Source organism: Thunnus thynnus, chromosome 7 (assembly GCF_963924715.1).
Source record: "Thunnus thynnus chromosome 7, fThuThy2.1, whole genome shotgun sequence".
NCBI lineage: Eukaryota > Metazoa > Chordata > Actinopteri > Scombriformes > Scombridae > Thunnus > Thunnus thynnus.
In genome coordinates, this window is record NC_089523.1 from 4507505 (window position 1) to 4529891 (window position 22387).

The 22387-nt window shown below is 36.9% G+C and overlaps 1 protein-coding gene across 1 annotated transcript; it reads right to left on the bottom strand.

Moving 5' to 3' along the window:
* Window positions 1-339: 339 nt before the first annotated feature.
* On the bottom strand, window positions 340-17821 carry si:ch211-213d14.1 (POU class 2 homeobox associating-factor 2). The gene is made up of 5 exons (XM_067593908.1): window positions 17628-17821; window positions 16389-16489; window positions 7941-7980; window positions 5831-6135; window positions 340-4136 (listed from the first exon to the last, which is right to left on the bottom strand). The coding sequence occupies exons 1-5, from the start codon at window positions 17635-17637 to the stop codon at window positions 3699-3701; spliced, it is 894 nt and encodes a 297-aa protein (XP_067450009.1). The 5' UTR covers window positions 17638-17821; the 3' UTR covers window positions 340-3698.
* Between the last annotated feature and the right edge of the window lie 4566 nt (window positions 17822-22387).

A 22387-nucleotide genomic window follows, 5' to 3' on the forward strand; every position in this document is an offset into this window, starting at 1 on the left:
TATTTTTTTAAATAGTTTACTATAGATTGAATTAAGAGCTTTTGCAGCTGTCTCTGTGCATTAGAGGGCAAAATTATATTATATACAGATATAAATCTCGAAATTAACTTTTGCATGATTTCAGAATGTGAGACGCACATAACAAGTACCTAAATTATTACAGATTACAGCAAAAATAACATAGTTTATACTAATTATGTCGTATTGAAGCAGCTGTAAACATCTGGAGCATTTCTGTCTTACAGAGAAAGTTGTTCATGAAACCCCGGTATTATCATTATTATCATTATACTTATTATACTTATTATACTTATCATACTATTTATTATCATTAATATTATTATTATTACTTGTTATTCTGATTATTACTAATAGTAGCAGTGGCAGCAATATTCCCACTCCATAAAGAAAATAAAACATTTTGATCAATATTAAATATTTACATTTTACTTTAAAAAGGCCTCTTTTTTCATTCCAAGCCCTTTGTTTTTGAAATAAAGTTCTGTCCTCACTACATTACACCACATAAAGTGTTTTCCACCTCAGCTCACTGCTCTCATTACCTCCATGTATTTTCTGTCTCCTCTTGCAGCAGCGCTGCGCCACCTAGTGGTCAGAAAACTGAACTTCTTCCAACTGAGCTGCCCTCGTGGCTGTGTGTGGCAGTGCGTGGATTTACTTTTAAAGCTTTATAAAAAATGAATTGGTCAGTATTTAAGTCTTTATTCACTTATTCAAACATAACAACTCCTTTAAATTAAGTTTTGGGAAAGTGGCATGTTATAGATACACAGTTCAATCAGTGTTTACTCTCTGCAGTCAGTTTCTAGAAAAACATTAAACCTACTGGGAGGAGTTACTCAATTCAAACAGTGGTGGTTAATTAAATAGACAATTAATAATTTAATACTTATCTGATGGCAAGAGCTTGATGAAAAAGAAGGATTATGAAAAGGCTTTTGGTGACACTTTAGTCCCACCTGTAGTATTTCTACACAACATATAGAACATTTTTTAAATAAAAAAAGAAGAAGAAGAAGAAGAAGGGAAAAAAGTATTCCTAACAGAAATAAAATAAACCAACTTCAGCAATTTCATAATGTTTCTAGAGCTGGCTTTAACTGAAATCATTTAGCTTCCTGTGCCTTTTTGCAGTGATGGCCTCTAGAATAAGATGATGCCTCACAAGCAAAAGAAAAACAGTAAAAGTCAAACACTCGTTTGTCTTCACATAGAAAAATATGTTTTAGCCAATATTACAACAGTATTGAAGACGAGAGAGCTTCCACTTCAATCACCAAGTATTATGATATGTGGGCACATATTCAAGGTTATAGAATATGAATCTAGTCATTTCTTGACTTATTATTTGTGTGTGTGCTTTTTTGTTGCTTTTGACCTTAAGTTGTATATTTCTATTATTAATTATTTTTGGTAATTAGAATATAATTTAATGGCTTACAACACACTGTAGGGTAGTTGTAAGCAGATATAAGGATGTTTCTAAGTGTTTATTAATGTCATCTATAACTTCTTCTATGAAACATGTTGTTTAAACATTTGATGATCTTCAGTAGATTGAAACTTGCCTTACACAGTTAATAGCTTACCAACTTACACAGTTGGTGGTCATTGTAACACACTGTTGATCAGCCAGTGAATATCAGATACCATTAAAAAAGATATATATATATATACATATAAAATAAGAAAATAAAACCAAATTTAAACCCATATCATGACATTAGAAACCTTTTTTTAATTTCTTAATGCTTCATTACACACTACACTCTACATTATTGTAAGCAATAATAAGCATACTTTATTCTGACATTCATATTAATAAACCCCCAGTGAAGAAATGCAAGTGATGCATTCACATTTGAAATGATTTCAACACTATGAAGTCAATGCAAATATAAATAACGACTTCATTATGAAGAGTGCTAGCTCACTTCAAACATTTTTAGAAAGTGATTTGAAATTGAAGAGTTTTCCCCCCAATTATAAGATCTATGATAGAATATAAAACTTGATAAGAGGAAACATTGAAAGAGCTTTCATGTCTTTTTTAGCTTTTAGTTAAAGTTGTTAACAAAGACATCAATAAACACTTAAAAATCATCTGCTTACAACACCACTACAGTGTGATATTAATCATTTACTCATTGTTTATATGGTGCTAAATAGGGGGGTTAACATAAAGTGTTAGTGGCTTTGGATCCAGGGGCCCTCAGCAAAAAACAACAATATTTAATTTCATATGTCTTATGAGACAGATGAACAATGATTATTTTAGTCATAGTCATACATAAATAATGTTTCTTGTGCTCTTCATTGTTGTTTTATCACCTACATTAAAGGACAGGTTCACAATTTTTCAAGTCTGTCTTAAACCAACAGTCAGGTACCCAAATGAACATTGAAACAGGTTTTTCTTGGTGTAATCATTCCTCCTGTTCATACTGACCATTAGAAGATCCCTTCATAATGTACTTAGAATGTAAGTGTTGGGGGACAAAATCCACAGTCCTCCTTCTGTGCAAAAATGTATTTAAAAGTTTATCTGAAGCTAATATGAAGCTTCAGCGTCCAAATGAGTCAAATCAAGTAGAAATCTTTCAACATTACAGTCTTTTTTGTGCTAAAGTTCCTCTTTTTGTTACTATACTTCCACCACAGCTCAACAGATATCTACTTGATAAGACTAACTCAGACTGCTGAAGCTTCATAGAAGCTTCACATCAACTTTTAAATGCATTTTTGCACCAAATGATTGTGTGGACACACTGTGGCTTCAATCACTTACATTGAAAACACATTTGAAGGATCTTTTAATAATAATAATAATAATAATAATAATAATAATAATAATAATAATAATAAACTTTATTTATATAGCACCTTTCAAAACACAGTTACAAAGTGCTTAACAATAAAAACAAAACACATTTTTAAAAAAGAGAGGTCAAAAAGAACTAAAAGCCATAAAAAATAAACACATTATAAAACTAAAAGGGAGTAAAACACAAATTTAAATATGAAAAATAATAGACATTAAATTAGAAACAAATAAAATCAGGTAAAACAAGCAGGCAGCTTATTTTAATAGCTTTGAATAGCCAGTCTGAACAGGAGGAATGATTACAGCAAGGAAAACCTCTCTCAGTGGTCATATGGACACCAGACTGTTGTTTTAAGACAGACTGGAAAAACCTTTAAGTAATTCTTTATTAAGACGTCTTCTTAAATAAGGGCCACTAATATGCTGAAGCATTTAAGATTTTTTAACATGCAACATGCACTCCTGCTTTCCTATTACAACAACAAATCTTCCTATTATACATCATGAGATGTCATGGCCCTATTAGTTTTGGGGCTTATCATGTCCATACTGTCCACTCCTTTTCATACACATCAAATAAAAAAGACATTACTCTTCATACAAATAAGCAGGAATCTCCCATCCGATCAGGCTGCAACAAGAAAACCTTGGTGAACTACCACAATCCTACTATCAAATTACAGCCTTCAAAAGTAAAACCTCCCTGTGAATTATCTCTGCATAGTCAAGTGCTTGTTGAGTTCATAAAGCTGGTGTCAGCAGAGGAAGAGTGGTATGTTCCTTCGTCTCCACCTTATTCTGATTTGTGTTAATGTCTGTAAAACCTCCTCTGAACCTCTGGCCCCTCATCCAGTCAGTAGGTCCTCCTGATCTCATAGGGCGACCAGGAGCTCACTCCATCCTCTTTAGCCCAGGAGGAGTGAGGCTCGCCGTTGGGGGGGAGGCTGCCGTGGCTGTCGGCTGCCTCCTCTGTCACCATCTTGGACACCAGGTCGCTGACGGGGCTGCTCATGTAGGGAGGGCAGGGGAAGGAGGAGGAGGGGACTGCGTAGGAGCTGCTGGCGGTTAAGGGGTGGTAGTGAGCGTCCTCCAGGGAGTGCAGGGTGTAGGGCTGGCTGCTGGACACCGGGCCCATGGAGGTGCCTCGGCTGGGGGAGCGGTACTGTGAGGGACTCCCAGGGGGCTCTGGGCTGGGCATGGAGGGCGGGACGCTGACGGAGGTCAGGCTGTCTGGACAGAGAGCCTCCACCTGCGATACTGGCTCTGGAACCGACTGCTCCCATGAGTCCCTCTGAAGTAGAGAGACAAGAGAGGAGAGGATGAATTCATTCATTCATTCATTCATTCATTCATTTCCTCCACTGACTAAAGGAAGCATTCACCATCAGATACTGCCAAACTGCCAGCCGCATATCACAACAGCAGTTCTTTTGTAATGGCATGATATCATTTATATTTTGTATAAACATATGTTCTTAAACACAAGTATCATACAGTTTTATTTGCCCAGGTTTTGAGATATCTGCCTCCACCTCAATGTAATGAGAGTGAATGGCATTTAGTTTGTGGTGCTCACAGCATTGAAAAATGACATTAAAATTCAACAGCGAAATCTCTTCTGAAACAATGTCCTGGTTCATCTGGACAATTCACAGAACATCGCTGTCACAGTTTTCATAAGGACTGTTTCTTCAGTAGAGATTCAAGGTTTACACTTCAATTTATTTGTTCACAGAATCATGGAAATTTCAGGGCTGCCAAACCTTAGAGATGGATATTTCACAACCTGGACACATGAAAATAAACCTGTCTGCTTGGATAGATAGCACGACTGTTAAGAGGACTCTAGTTATTTAATATCGGGCCTCAATGAAGTAGGGGGACTCACAAGAGAACAAAAGAAAGGTCAAAATTGAAGCAGCAGTGAAAATTGTGAGTGTCCCTTTGAGAAAATATGATATTTTTGTAATTTGGGTTAATCAACTCTTTAATTACCTCTACAAAAACTAAAAAAAAGTAATAAAACAATCTTTTAAATTCCATAATCAACAGGTCAAGCATATTTTCTCAAACCCAAGTTCATGATGTGCTGGCAACAAACATGACTCACATATTCAAAGTTTGTGTGCTTTTAACAACATTTCTTACATCTTCAGTGCAGCATGCTATTCATTAAAGTCAAAAAGAACCTCTGCACAGGTTTCTGCTGCTTGTAAGCAACCAAACAAAGAAAAACATCACTGTTTGTCTTTGTTTCCATTCTATTAGCTGACTCCCTCAAAGGTTGATACATTAACTAAATGTGTCCCACTTTGAGGTTTTCAAACAAACGCAGTACCGTTGCTGCTGTTTATCATATGTGGGAGGATGAGCATAGACATATGGATAACTGCTGGTCTGCTGACATTGCAGTGTTTTGGTCTGTTGGGGCTACTGTACTCTTAACGGTCTCTTCTGTGATACATTTCCTCCTGTGGGAGTACTGAATGTCAGTGCATGCATGTGGTCTTTTATTGTGAAGAACTGACACAGAAATGTGAGATGAACCATTAATGTCTGCTGCTGCCTGTATGTTTCCAGTTATCCACAAGAGTCATGTACAGTATAACAAACAACTTACTGTACCCAGAAATATGAAGCCATACATCACAAATAGCAGTTTTTAAAAGTATAAAGTCTTTAGGGCTGAATTTTAAGTTTACAAAAGACCATGTCTCCAATTTCATTTTGAGATCTGAGCATTCAAAATTGAACTCCATTGCATATTTGGAGGCAGCTATCTTGTTGAAGCAACTTGAAGCTGTTCTTTTGAACATTTCTTTTCACTGTCATGGCTGTCTGAAGGCTTTCCCAGGATGCACTTGGTTTAGGACATGGGGAGATACACCTATCACAGCAATAACAGCACTTAATTTCATGAAGTTGTTTCTAAAATGTGTAGTAAATTAGGTTTGGATTTTCAGAGGAACTAATCCTGAATCCTACCAGAAATAAATGTGAGGACTCTCCACTGAAGGGAGGCAGCAGGGACGAGAGGGCCGACGAGGGCAGGAAGGATCCTCCTGAGCTGGAGAAGGCGGCGGCGCTGCGGTAGTCGCCGAAAGTCTCGGGGTAGTAGCTGTCGATGAGGGAGGAGTAGCTGCTCATGGTGGAGGGCTCACAACCCAGAGGTTTACCCCCGAGTGTGGAGGAGTAGACATCAGGAGAGAACTGCTTGGTGGACGGGCAGAAGTCTGAGTCGGAGATGAAGGGACGTCTCATGCCATAGTAGCTGGGCAGCATGTGAGACCCTGCAGAAAACAATATGAAATTATATCCTCATCTTCATCATGGCAACAAACTGTTCTGTCTAACCACAGCGTTCACACTAAATGATTTTACAGATCCTTAAAATTTGCAAATTGGGGTCCTCTAAGAATTAAGTACAGTAATTACTAGATGAGTGCACTCAGTAGAGTGCAGCTCTCCACCAAGTGTGTCTGTGGGCATGTGTAGTCTGCATAGAATAGTGTAATGGTATTGTAACCGAGCATCCTGGGTTGCCTTCCTGTATAAACTTAATAAGGCAACAATAAACAGGATGATAAGTCCAAAATTCTCAATTTAAACATCGTTATTTATTTAGGAAATTTTTTTGTAACACACCACACAAAATAAACAAGAAGAGTTGAATCTCACTCAAAACAGGGATTTATTCATTTCTTATCGTGCCTAACTTTAGTGGATCATCACATATCGGGTACACATGACTAAACACACAATCTCCTCCAGGCGTAGTAATTAATCATTACAATGCTGATAGAGTTTGTGTTGACAGATTTATCTTGCAGGCAGGAACGAGTGAGTGCTCATGTTTCTTGATTTTTTACTTGATTTGCAGTGTAGATGGGAGGTTTGACTCTTTACTGACCGGAGTTTTTATGAGTCACTCACATAAGAGAGTCTGGTTTTTAAGTCACTGGAGTTACTGAGTCAGTCATTCAGATCCTGGGGAATCCCCCACTGGTGAAGGAGCATTCTACTCATTACAGCCTACATGTAAACCTGATTTGTTCAAATAAATAAATCTCATGAAATATTTATCTTGGAGAATGTTGGTGATTTGAATAGAGATCAACCATGACTGCTGGTATTGAGCCAAGACTGCTACATACCCAATGTGCAATACTGTTGTTTGTACTTGCCACTTTTACTTTTATACATAAATCCCTATTTTCATATATGTATATTGGGTTATATTATATTTATATGTCATCTCATCTTTTTAATTTCATATTCAATATTTTATGACTAGTGCTCTTCTTGCAGAGCTGACCTGTTTTCTTGTCCCACACATCTCATTGTACCGTGGATCCTGTTAACCTACATATAACTAATAAAACTGAACTAAACTGACTGAACTAGAGGTGTTTAATGGTTCAATATGTAATTGCTTCAACTGCATCATTGAAGAAATACATTATTTTACACAAAATATGAATTTAAAATGATTGTATTGTTTCCTCTAAAAAACATCTGTTAGATTAATGTTACTAAACACCGCGCTGTACTTAATCCCACTAAATACATGGCTGTTTATGATATAAATCAATTATTTTATACAAAATATTGGTAATAAAAAATAACTGAAATAACTATTAGTTTACGATGATTTTATTGTTTCCATTTAAAAACAAGTCTGTCATTCTGCTTAAAAGACTTGAACAGCAGTCAGTCCCATCTATGATCAGAACGGTATCCATAGCAACACAGTCTGCTAATCAGAAATTACACACTGTTGAATTTCATGACTGAATGATCAGAATCGAGAAGTAGTAAACCACTAACAAAAAGACAAATTAAAATTCATGGATGGTTAGTGACTGTGGTGTGGAACATGTGAGTGATTCATTCATCTCAGGGCTGGGACAGCCAGTAATGAGTTGAAACAAGCATCAAAGTGGTTTCTTTTCTCACAGTAATTAACTTGACACACACATCTGACACATCTCCACAAATACAATTAATATAAAAGTTGCGCAATAAATAATGAAATAGAGTCGTTCATTTCTAACGATTTCTTGATGACTCGCACATCACTAATTTGCAGTCTCACCTGGCATCTGGACAAAAGAAGGTGGAGTGGTCGATCCTCCCTGTGACAGAAAAATAAGACTGACATGAGGATGACATTGTAATACAACTTATTTTGACAGCATACAGACTAGACGCCATTTTAATTGCAAGTGAATTACACTCACTCTCTGTTACTGTAGAGACTGTGCAGTATGCTGAAGCTCATTCTCTGGTTGACTTATCATGAGAAAACAACTTGCCACATCAAAACATATGGTCTGATTCTACTGTCCATTTCAGCAACAAATTGGACAGCCATGTTTCAAGCTGAGGTTTGTCTTTTACATCAAGATTTTGCTGATAGTCTCACTGTAGTCAGTCTTCACGCTGACAGCATTTTTTCTTATTTTCTCTTCTAGCTGCAAAAAGGAAAATTACATATTTTCTACCAAGTGTTCTAATAAAAGGAGCTATATTTAACATACTGTACCTTTACCCATATTAGTCTTTATGTGTCTTTAAGGATAGTGATATTCTATGTTTTTGTTATTATCAACAAATCCCATCAAAAGACCCAAACCAACAATGACTTGATCCTACTAACAGTAACAATATTATCTGTGAATGTCTTATTCCTGTGTCATAGAGCTCTATTGTTGTCCAAAAACTATTAAAACACATCAATGAGCCACACTGTTTCACTGTAGTTTATATTGACTCAGTCCCATACACACAGTCCTGCTGTCAGAAATACTTACTAGAGCACCAAATGTGTATTAATCCGCTGCTGAAAATAGTCCCCAACAAATGCACAATTTCCTCCTATTACATAACAAATGTAACATTTGCTAAAAACTAGCAAACTGAGATTTCCTGACAATAAGAGAAATATAATGTGAATACAACACACATATTTACACAAATGTTAAATATGTAAATGCACATGTTTCCTTTATATTATACCAAACTGCTGTACACATATTGCATGTACAGTACAGTATCACATTCTGTATTAACTTTGTGTAGTTAGTATTATTTTACATATTCTACATTCAGTTTTCTCTGTCATGTTGACAAAACATGGGAATTTTAAATATTAGGTGAAAGGTAAAATGGTGAAATACATCTGAGACATAAACTCAAGAAAAAAGATAAGAGAGGATTATAAAAGGAAACATATAGTCTGGTAATGACATGATTTGCATGATGTTTTATGCAAACAGCCAACATATGAAGTCAACGGAAAAGTCTATAAAAATTTGTGGACAGAAAGAAGTTCACTGCACTTTGGCACATAGCCAAATGCAAAAGATTTCTTTTTCAACAGTTCCCAAGGTTGTGGAGATATATTCCAAATTGTTATGAAAAATACACCAGTATAGTATCATATTAAAAAAACAGATTGTTAAAGGAAATTGTCAGCAAGTGTAAGCCCCACACCAGGTCATAAAATTCATCTGAGGGGCTGCAAGATGATAAATAGCACAGAAAAGCAGGCAAAAACACTTTTTTGCTAAACAAAATTATATTTATGTTATCATACTTCCCTCTAATCTTTGCTGTCTTTCCTGTTAAAGGTCCAGTGTGTAGGATTTAGTGGTATCTAGCAGTGAGGTTGCAGATTGCAACCAGCTGAGTACCCCTCCTCTCACCCTCCCCTTCCAAGCATATAGGAGAACCTACGGCCATGAAACTCGTGAAAAACGCGAAAGGCCCTCTCTGGCACCAGTGTTTGGTTTGTCCGCTCTGGGCTACTGTGGAAACACGGCGGTGCAACATGGTTTCCTCTGTGGAAGAGGATACTGACCATATGTAGATATAAAGGGCTCATTCTAAGGTAATGAAAACACAACAGTTCTTATTTTCATGGGATTGTACACTAATTAAACATACTTATTATAATATATTATATTCCATTTCTGCCAAGTCTGTTCCATTAGATGCCACTAAAATCCACTCACTGGTCCTTTAAGTTCAGGATAAATTCTCTTCTTCAGATCTTTAACAAGTATTCAAAAAAGCAGTCACTCTTTTGTTGAATTGCTTTTTGACATAAGCATCTGGTACTGAGAGTTAGTAGACATCGCTTCACTTTAAGGGATCACAAGCCAATAAATTTCGGAAGCACTTTTATAATACAATTATGTGGGGTTTCTCAACTGTTGGAACAGGACCCCACATGCAGACAAGACTCCAGATTTCTACCAGTGAGAAAGATCCTTTCAGATCCATTACTTAAGTAAAAGAACCAATATATTAATATAAATTTACATTACCAGTAAAAGTCCTGCATTAAACATCCACTTAACTTAAAAGTACAGAATAATTATCAGTAAAATGTACTTAAAGTACCAAAAGTACAAGTTTTGCAGAGAAATTGTTGATTATATGTTACATTGTTAGATTGTTAATACTGATGCAACAATAATGTGTAAGCAGCATTTTATCATTGTGGCTGGGGTGAGGTGGAGCTGGTTTAACGACTTTATATACAGGTCATGATTGATGGGGTTGAAAAGGAAACATTTGCATTCAGTTTTTTCAGCTTTTCCTACATGTCTGAAACTGCTGCTTTATTCTGTGGTGTGCCCCAGGGCTCTGTCTTGGGTCCTATACTATTTGCTTTCATATTCTCATATTATTAGCAAATTTAAAGGTATCTCTTATCGCTGTTATGCTGATGATCTTCAGCTGTATGTCTCTTTTAAGCACGATGAGAATGATAAACTATCTGTTTTGCACAATTGTCTGACTGGCATAAAGGCCTAAGTGGCTAACAACTTTTGTACATCTAAATGCAGATCAGACTAAGGTCCTTATCATTGCTTCAGATAGCATAGCTTCCAAGGTTGCTCAGTGTATTGCGTCCCTTTCTTCAGCTGTATAGTCTACTCTTAGAAACCTTGGTTTTATGTTTGATCAGGCTATGCACTTCGATCAACATATCAAATCGTTAACCCGTACATGTTTCTTCCATTTAAGAAACATTGCCAAACTCAGGTCTGTGATATCACAACTTGAGCTAGAGATGATTATTCACACTTTTATATCATCCGGCTAGACAACTGCAATTCCCTTTTCATCTGCCTCAGCAAGTTCTCTCTGGACCATCTACAAATGGTCCTGAACTCTGCCGCAAGGCTGTTGAGCAGGTCCAGCAGGATGACTCACATCACACCTATCTTGTCATCTTTACATTGGCTTCCCATTAAGTTTAGGATTCATTTAAGGTTCTTGTTTTCACATACAGAGCCCTGCATGGTCAGGCACCTGTGTACATCTCTGACCTGCTCCATCCTTATATCACCAGTAGGTCTTCTGACCACGGCTTACTGGTTGTCCCTTGTACTCGACTAAAAACAAAAGGTGATTGTGCCTTTGAAGTGGTGGCTCTGACACAGTGGAACACTCTACCTATACACATATGATCTGCAGTCTCTGTTGACGCCTTTAAAAAGTAGCTGAGGACTCATTTATTCAAACTGGCCTTTGTCTCATGTCACCGTGTCCAGTGTTTGCATTTTGTGTGTTTTTAAGCTATGTAGTTGCTTATTCTTTATTGTTTGTTTCTGTTACTATATCTTTTACTGTACTATTTTTATGGTCTTATTTCATTGTCAATTTTACTCTTGTGAAACACTTTGTGGCCTTGCTCTGTAAAAGGTGCTATATTAAATAAACTTCACTTACTTATTTTTCTCTAATCTTGGTTTTTCTGTGAAATATTGAATATAATAATGTTTCTTTGGGCCAAATGGTTATTTTAATGAAACCACCTGAAAGGTTGAGTTTGGGAGTCACTCTCTGGGGTAACTGCTAAAAACTCATTTACAGTTACAACAGTTTAAACATGTGGAGGGGCCCCAACTAGTTACTTATTTTTTTTGTAAGAGGTCATTAGCCAAAAAAGTTGGGAACCACTGGATTAATCTTTAAGGATAAATTGCATTTTATAGGCTTATCATATGTTTTTTGTTTTGTTTTGTTTTTTGTAAAATCTATTCTGAAAAGTAACTACACACCTGTGAAAGGTAGAAGTACAAAGTAGCAGAAAATGGAAATACTCAAGTAATGTAAAAATACTCCAAAAAGTAGTCCACTACTGTATCTGCATATTCTTGAATAAAAAATATAAATAATTTCATTATTCGCCATTTGAATCTCACTCTTAGCTCTTGAAAATAGATTAATTCATATGACAATTTGATGATTCACTTATTGCTGGAAATTTAAGGGAAACTGCAAAACAGTTAATCTCTAAAAACAGGGTTAGAAATCCAGATGAGGTTAAGAAACTGTGTTAAAATACATATTTGTATCTTAATTTGTTATTTCTCTTTCCCTGTATGACAGTATTTCATATATACACTATATCATGTTTACACTGTATGAAATATTCAAACCCAAGACTCTGTTTTCTATGGTTACACCATAACATCAAATAGTAATATTTTCAGTATTGTGTTTATCATCTTATACATATTTTACCCAAATTCAGACCGACATATTTGGTATTTTGCAAACTTTGCCACCTGCATTCGAATTTTGAATAAAGTTCACTGAGTTTGACATTGTTTGGCTGCACAGCATGAATGAATTCATGTGGGACTGAAGAGTTTAAATGTTCCTCATGTATGCTCTGTTCATCTGCGCTACATTCTTTTATTGTCTGCTGACTCATCTACTCATATCATTTTTGATAAATAATATATTTTAGACTTATTTAATATAAAGATTTACATTATGCTGTCTTATTATTAATCGTATAAGCTTGTTTGTTTATCTGTCTCTTTAGAAAGAGATATTTGTGCAGAGAACAGAGGCATGCAGGGCAGAGACACACAGACATGGTTTCACAGGATAGGTTCTCTTATTTGCATATTGCCAACATGAAAGAGTTGATATTAAGCCCATGTTGGCTGGGAGGCAAGCAAATTTTGAGGGCAAAATTTGAATGTGATTTGCCAGTGCCAAGACTTCCTCATGTGGCCCAGGTACGGCTCAGTGCATCTCTGAAGGCTGCGTATGGAAATCAGCTCGTTCAAGCTCAGAGAGTGTGTGTGAGTGTGTTTGTATGGAGAGAGGGTGGGGTAATGATGATGGATTAATTTAACCATATATCACAGAAAAACCCTTCCTTCCTATGCAAAACATTCTTCATATTCTCATATTCCCATTATCTGTTGCACACTGAAATTTCAAAAACAGTCGCACCTTTTTCATACTACAATTAATGAACACACACACACACACACACACACACACACACATATATTTTCTCTTCGTTATTTATACTCATCTGTATTTAACATTTTAGCCAGAGAGACAAATACATTCTTCTGCAAGCTCTAAAATGTCACTAACTACAGCTTTCTACGTCACTAACTGTCATTCACAGCCTGAGATTATTTATGTAACACCAGCCGGCATGCTTGGACAGACGATCTCCATAGAACTGTTCAGAGAAGAGAAGTAAGTGAAAGTGAAATGAGGTAAGATTGTTATATTATCACCATGGCGCTCCGTGTCCCAACACGAGGAGACTCCCTCTGTGGTCAGTGTTTGCTCTGCTCTCTCAATAGCCTTTTATTCCAAGAGATAAAAGGCAGCATTAGCTCACATAAAGATGTGGATGGCTTTAGTTACTGTGTGTCGCTGTGTATCATCAGGTCTTCATTTGTCATTTATAAACATACAAGTAAACCTTCTATTGAATAGGCTCTGAACTGCAGGACAGGTACCTGCACACAACACAGTAACTATGGCCTGTAGTCTGCTGGTATCATTTAACTTGATATAAGAAATATGAAATTATTCAATAATATGAACTACTTTATATATATTCAACCCCAGAAGACAGCAGCAGGTTGTTTAAATGTACTTAAAATGTACTGCTGTAGCTAGAAGTCACATTTATATTGTGAAACTAATTGTGAGAGTTTTGTAAATTATGCTGAACTGTGGTCACAAGTGGCAGGTACAGGGTAATGGTACATGCTAAAACATCAGTGCTGCATAACATGAGTGCATTTTATTGTTTATGATTTCAACTATTACTGTGTAAGAAGGAAAATGAGTTGTTTCTTAATTCAAAACGTACAGTCTGACTTTAGTGCTGCTACTCTTCTTTTATATAGATGCAAATTCAACTTCTGTCCTGATTTTTGCATCTATAAGAAAAGGTTAAACAACTGTAAAATGACCCGATATTTCAGATTTTTGACTTCTACAACACTTACAACATTATCACAGTTAGAGAGATTGTTTTTCCTATTTAAGAGAGGAGCAAATAAAGGAGCTAGTGTCTTGAGCGGTTGGTGTTGTCTCTTCTGTGGACTCACTGACCCCTGACAGAGATGTTTGTCTCCTCTTCAGCCTACTGCTGCTTCCACATGCTCTAACACATGGTTTAAAGTCAGGTTTGGACAATGCATTCAAAACAAAATACAGTTACAATATTCTGCTTTTAAACCAATCATTTCTGGCTTTAGTAGATGCTATCAGTTTAATTTGAAAAAAAAGCTTTGTAATTTTCTGAAACAGCTGGGCACTGTCGTTTTTAGCAAATTTCACTCCAAGAGGAGTAAAAACTACATTTGTCAGGGACGATTTGCAGCTGCGCATAAATACACATTTGGTTTTCTTGTGAGCATTTACAGCAGCAGAATTGTGTGTGTGGGATTGAGACAAAATAAACTATAGTGTCCATGTTCATGATAATAAAGGAACATGCCACCCAGTGCAATGTTGTGGCTCACTGATGTTTTAAAGGCCCTCAAAACCTTTTTCTCAGTCAGCTTGTTATTCTGAATAGTGAGATCTTACATAAACATGCAATTTTCTGCCAAAGTTGGAACAGTTTTGGTTATTTTACACACATGATTTCTATAGCTTTACTTTCATTTTTGTTGGAAAAAGGCACCAACACACCAATTAGGCTTCAGCGATGTTTGAAACTGATTCTGATGACAGCTGTGGGGTTTTGTTTGCTTATGTTGCCAGGCCACTGTCATTGAAATGTGTCCAAACCACACCCACACAGCCCTGATGAAGCTGATTAGCAGAATTATGAGCATTAAACTCTAAGTACACAATAACAAAGGTTTTGTGAGTTTTTTTTTTTTCTGAACTTTAACTTTGTTGCTTATTTAGTTGTGAATATTTAATGTAGAAATACATTTGAAACATTTACATTTGAAATAGATTTGAAACCACAATAGAAGTCTGTGGCACTGAGGAATAAGATATATCAGGCTTTGGAAACATACCCACTCTGAGCCACTTCATGTGTTAATTTAACATGTCAGGTCATTACGCTGACCCACTTGCTAGGTCCAAGTCAGACCTTGCCAATGTGTCTATCTGGCAACTGAAGTGAAACTCAACCACATGTATATTTCATCTTTCAGAGTAGCTCGGTCATAAAACGTTTGCTTAAATAAAACTTCAATCTGTCAGCAGAACAGCTGTTTTACTGTCCTCCCACTCTACTTCATACTGCATTTACTCATATTAGGCCAGGTGGTAGTGATCTCTTTGCTACATGCACTGAAGTTACAAAACTCCAAATGATACCCTTTGGTTTTAGTACACAGCTGTAGATTTCACTCTCAACAATAAAACGATAAGTGTTGCATTAGAAGAGATACATTTTTAGACTTGTCTCTTTGTTCCATCTGATGCTATCTTCTCTTTTGTCTCTCACACAACCCCCTAATTACCCGAGTCGTTAGCGGCATGCATATCTATAGAGTGGACATGCCAATGCCAACAGAAAACAAATAGTGAATACTGTCCTGTAAAAGCCTTTTGACAGGCAGTTTAGGGATGAAAAGCCAGTCTTGCTTGTGCATGCACATGTCTAAAGCAGAGCCTGATTTCTCTGACTGTGTGTGTGAGAGAGAGAGTGTGTGTTGGGGTGTGTTTCTGAGACAACAATAGGAGGTTTGTCTGCGGCCTGTACACGGCAGAGGACAATATGGCTGGCAGGTGTGTGTGGATCAAACTTTGCATAGGCAGCCTCCTGCGCGGCCCTTTTTCTGTCTCTCTATGGTACCTGTCCAACTCAATCCTCCCACCCCGCCCCCGCCTCCACCTGAGGGGAAGGTTTTTGGAGATCATGGCTGTCGCCATTGCGAGCATTGTGTCAGTTTTCTTTTGTGAGGTCAGGATGGGACTCAACGCTTTGTGTCTCTCTCTACACACCATGCTCAGCTATTTACAGATTGGCTTTGCGAACGCTCGAGGGGTTTTCTGAGCGCAGAAAGACAGGGGGGGGGTACAGGTGGTCAATAGATCAACCATGGATCGTTAGTCCACAAAACAAGCCAAAATGTAAACAAGAGAGGAGATTTTTAAAAGGCGACCTCTTAATTGTGCCACCAACAGAATGTCAACTGTGGCTGCACTGTTTGGTTTAGGAGAAAAATGAAGTGGGGAGAGACAGGACAGGACAAAAGCAAAGTGGTTTAGAAGAGATTGTGCTTACACTGTATCTCGGCCCATTTGTCTGTCGGGATCGCTTCTCCGCCAGCAGGTCTTTGACTGTGTGCTTGACTCGAACACCTTGGTAGACCCTCTTAGAATATTCTAGGCAGAGCAGAAAAACAGCTTGTGAATCCTCATGATGAACATGATGATACAAATCCAGAAACAGTTTGACTTGTCACTTGCAACACAACTTCATACAAATTTTCACCCATTCCCACAAATGTGTTCATTTGAATGTTTCACAGTTTTATGCATATAGGTGAATGACTCTTTGGGATTCATGTGTAAATGTCATGGAAATTGCCTCCGGTTTGGTCAATGCAAATGGACTGCAAAAAAGAGGCAATTTACGACAAACAGCTGCATAAAGCTCACAGTGAAGGAAGACTGGAGGAGTTTTAATGGTATAAAACAGAGGTTTGACAACTCTTGAATAAAGATTAGGTACATAATACAAAATATGCATGCATCATAGTAGCAACTTATTGCTAAATCTCAAATGTGTGCTGGTGTGATTTGGGGACATTCCTGGGAAGCAGATGTATAAACTCAATGAAAATGCAAACTTTATTATGCAAACGGAAATTGCATGCAAAAAACCTTATGTAAAAGATCCCAGCTTTTTGAATGGATCTTTTAGATAAGCCCCAACTTTGCTCTGCCAGTGCAGATTCTTGAAAATATGAAATGTTTTCTGAAGTAGATTAAAATTTAAAAAATGGCTTTTTGCACAGCACCCTGTGAGGTATCATTCCAAAAATTATGTTATAAACGATATTAATTAGCATATGATAACCTACGACTGATTGATATTAAAAGCAGCTTTCAAATATCAAACACTGATTTGCATCTTACTTTATCCTTGCTGATACTTTTCATGTATCATTACTACTAAATCAGCTTATTTCTCATGAGAAGTCAATATCAGCAAATGAAATGACTGATTTAACAGGCACACATGTAATCAAATAATAGCAAAAAATACAAATTACACCGTCATACAGTACATATTTAAAAAAACAAAACAAAAAAACTGCTATATTCTCTACCAGTTGGCAAAATAATAAGCACATCTCCATTAAAGTTAGGAAGACAAAAAACAAAACAAAACAAAAAAAAGTTTAAGAAGTGAAACTTTTTTTTTTTTTTGCAAAGGAAAAATCTATTATAAATTACATGTATTCATAAGAATAGTAATGACAGCAGAAGCAGTTGTATATGAATGAGTTTTTCTTACCTGTGTCCATGATGCTGTTGAGCAGTCTGACACACACACACAGAGGCCTCTCTGTTCTCCCTCTGCTGTATTTGCCTACAGTAGCTAAATCCCAGTGTAGAGCACCATACTGAGTGGCGTGCCACGATGGGAGCTTTAACCACGCTGTCAGGAGGGCAGGGACACATGGAACATGCCACCTCACACTGCAGTCATGAGGAGGCAGCTTTTCAAAATGACCTTTATCTATTTGTTTAAATGCAAATGTTTGGTAGGGACGTTTTTTAGACTATTTGCATCCGCAGTCAAGATTAGGGGTTGGAAGCATCAGCAGCATGGAAGGGAGACTGGGAAGCAGCCCGTCACTCCTCCCTGCGCTTCCACTCATCATCCAAATTTAAAAGGATATATTGTTTCCACATTTTGATTTATGGTGCAAGAGTTTTTGTACTGCTGGTTTGTGGGAAAGAGTCTGTTTTTATTTTGTCTGTTTCTCTGGAACAAATAAAAAATTAAAGCGCTAAAGAAGTAACAGCTGAGACTATGCCAAAGCATCTTGTATTAGCAATTTGAGTGTTGGCATCTCAAGTCAGACAGGCAATGACAGAATTTGATGCCTCCTGCCAAAAAATATCATTATTTTTTTGAAAAAAATTTTTGCATAGAAGGACATTATTGTGCAATTTCCTACTCAAATTGGTGTGCTGACATTTGTATAAAAGACTTTGAGCAAAACTAAAAGCAAATGAGTCATCTCAGCCTTGTGTTTCAAGGAGAGAAGAGAATGGCTGAAGGCATGGCTGGCTAAACAATGTATGTCTCTGGTGTTATATTACAGCTGTCATCTGACTTTTTTATTGCTTCCTTGCTTCACTCGCAGCGAATCTCATAACGACATTGACACCAGCGAGATAGCTAAACATTAAAGTCCCACAATTTATGCCTACATGGATTTGGATGCAGTTTAGTGTCACGCATTCAAACAAAGATCCAAACACTGTATTTCAAATGTTACAATGATCATGCATATTTACTGTTTATTTAATGTGCTGAGTAAGAATGACAAGCACTTTGTTATGCTTTGAGTAGAGATATTGTCAAAGGTAAATTTGCACAAAAACAAGTTAATTAGTAACATACTGCAGTCACAAACCTATATCACTCTATATAGTGTGCAATCAGCTTCCTATCACTACAGACTGATAAACAGCATGTAGGCATGTAGCGAGACTGCAGTAGTACACAGGAACAGCAAGTGGTGAGGTAGTGCAGCTTTTGATGCTAATAATTTCACACCTAACCAAAAAAAAACAAAATGGTTGTATGGCAGGTACAGGAGGTATAAGAGGCAGTTATATATATAAATCTTTGGGATTTGAGTGACTGTGACTCAAGAGGCAAAACACTTAAAAAGCCCTTTGTTCTGTTGACAAGCGTCAGAACTCGATATGTTAAGTAAAGATAGTGAACCATGTTTCAGAGCTTCACACAGATAGAGCTGGTCACTTTGGGTTTTACTGTACATGAAGTGCTGCAGGCATTCAACATGCAGTTCCTTGTCTTGCACCTCTGAATGACTTGAAGTAAACCAGGACAAAGCGGTAAAATAATAGCATACAAATCATATAATTTCAAGCCTGGATGTATCAATGCGCATGATTAAATCTGTCATAGCTCAGTATTTACAGGACGTCTAGGAGGTATTACTCCCCTAGGCAAAATAGATGCTTCACTATACCGTTGCTCTTTCATGTAAACAAATACATACACATGCAGGAACCTGCTTCATTTTTCAACCTTATTTTCATGGGTTGGTGATCGCAATGTTCCCAGTATCTGCCAGTATCCTCTGTGCAGCTGTAGCACCCTGATGTAACTACACTAGTATATGTTGGAGGGAACTGCAGAGTTAAATATTGTTTCTCTGCCTCCAGGAAGCCTAATGAGCATCAACAACTCATTATGCTTCAGGAGTAGGGCTATTGAACAGTGTTTCATCAGGCTAAATTACTCTATTTTATGTTAAAATGCTCAGTTGTTTAGCATGTTCACCATCTGAGCTAAGTGTGCTAGCATGATAACATTTGCTGATTATAACTAGCAAACTGTCATTAGCTTTGCAGGAGTGTTTCTGCAACTATACACTACAGTCTGTATAGTCAGCTATTTAAAAACATTACATTTGCTGTGGTTGTTTTTGCTAAAAGTTGCAAGATTACATAAAGAAATACATTGTTCAGTAATGCTAACAGCCAGGTTGAGATAGAGGAAGCGTATTTTTCTGTTAAATAGAATGCCACTGAGGTGACAACAATTTAACCAGACTACATAGACATCTATATAATCAGTGGAGACATTTTTTTCTTAATTTGATGGTGCAGGAAAGAGTTGAGTAAGTAAGTCAATTGACAGACGATTAATTGTCAAAAATTTTGATCATTATTAAATCTTTTAAGTAATTTATCAAACAATTAGTTGATAGTTAGTAGTTCCAACCATTAGTTGTTTCCAGCTTCTCCATGTGAGGATTTGCTACTTTGCTCTGTTTTATATCATTGGGAACTGAAAATGTTTGTGAACTATTATTTGATATTTTATGTCAAATCTTTTATGTGCCCCTGAAATTACACATTAAATCTGCTTGTTTGGGAAATTGTAAGAAGTCCAAAATGATCAGCTATGTATGGTGTGGACGGTGTGTTTGATCTGATTGTTCACAAGACAAAAGAAAATCCTGCATAGTGTAATAGTGACTAACTAATTTAGAAACCAGATAAATCTCCACTCAGCACTGGATTGAGTTTTGGATCAAGAAATATTGTATTAGTAGATATTTCAAATGGCCTAACTCAGATGACTTTTGTTATACACACAAACACAAATACAATACATTCTGACCAGCCATCATGACTGTTAACCAGAATAACATGACCAGCTGATCCTCACACTGTACATGAGAGCTCCTCAAGTCTCTCATTTTCTTCCAGCTATGGCAGTCCTTAATGCTGTAAGTCATATTGTAAAACTGGTGAAATATTTATTTATAATATATAAAAAATTTTAGAATACAGGTGAAACAGGAGACAGGAAGTTAAAGACAAAATATTGCTGAGGAGTGCTTCCTTGTTGCTGGGAAACATGGCCCGGATATCCTTATCGAAATGAAAATAACCGTTTAGTAGTGAGCTAATGCCACAAGCTGCTATTTGATACACTGTGAGTGAAAGCTGCACAAAAAGCTAGTAAGTGGACCTTGTGTTAAGATTATTTTGTCAAACTACTATTTCCAATGACAAGGGTGAACTTACATGAGTGGTAGTATGACCTCCAACCTGACAAGAAGTATTCAAACCCTTTGTTATCCCTGTTTGAAAAATATCCTGACTGTTAAGAATCAACTTTTTATTATTTGCAGCCTTTTGTCGAGTCAATAAATCATAAGAGCTGCAGGTACAATGGGAAAAAGAAGGGGATTTTACACATGAATAGATCCAGCAGGGGTGTTAACACTTTCCGTACACCATGTATTTCCAAATCAACACATCACCTGTGAACCAGGCCTCCTGTTTACAGTGAATTACGTGAGCTGACTTCCTTGTCAATAGCAGTATTATGGCTGTCTGTACTTCTGTAACGAGGTGATGTTATGTGTGCTGACTGCTGCATGGAGTTTTTATCAGTTAATGACTCAGAGATAAGAGGGATGCACAGCTCTCCACTGCAACGGACATCTGGGAGAGAAGAGGAAGGAAATAATGTGTGCAGTGTCTCATTATGCCAATTACAGGATGGTGCTGCTTAATATGACCAGATGTGTTCTTGCACTATGTCTCTACATTTTCAAATACTCAATTTCTCTAATTGAAATAGCACAATGGTATTACTACAGGAAAAAATTTCCATTTGATCTTGTAAACAAAGTGCAAATTCTCTGGAAGTGTTGAAATGGCAAAAACCAAGTGTGTGTCACACATAGGCTCACTAGCCTAACAGATTTGACTTCATGGAACAAAAGACATGAGTCAACTTTACCATTGTGAAATTTCAAGCTCACATGGTACAATGGTTTAAAACCACTGGAAGATAACATATCTTGTTTGTAATCACTTAACACAGCTGATATTTTTCAAAAAGCCCATTATTCACATCATTCAGCCAGTTTGGACTTTGGGACTTTAAGGGACTACAGCTCTGGCTTCAGCCTCAAGTTGTGGTAGTTGCTGCTTGATATATACAAGCAGCAGATCAGTTAGTGATAGCTACTCTATATGCGCTGAAACTGTTAACTAATTGTTAAATTGGAGGCTCTACTTAGTTGAAGCATCTGGTACTGACAGTCAGTTGTGTGGGACAACCTGTATTTTATGTTTAATGATGCAGATGCTGCAGGTTTTTTATCATTCTTGCTCAACTGACTAAAAATATGATGTTTCAATCCTGCATTCTGCAGCCAAACAAAAATCTATTAAAATTGTGAAGCGACCCCAGGCTTGGAAAAAAATCAAGATTGTATTTTTTTTTGGTGTATTGCCCAGCCCTAATTAAAATATTTGATAATTATTATAATAATGAATCACATAGGTGCATGGGTAATGCTTTAAATTACAGCCTGCAAATTACAATATAAATAAAGATATAAAATATATGTACATCCAGGGTGCTCTATGAAATGTAACATTGTGGTAGGCACAAGGGGAGAAGAACAGGAATAACAAGATAACAGCTATGTGATAGGAGTACTTTTTAAATTGTCCAGTACATAAAGAATAATTACAGGGTAC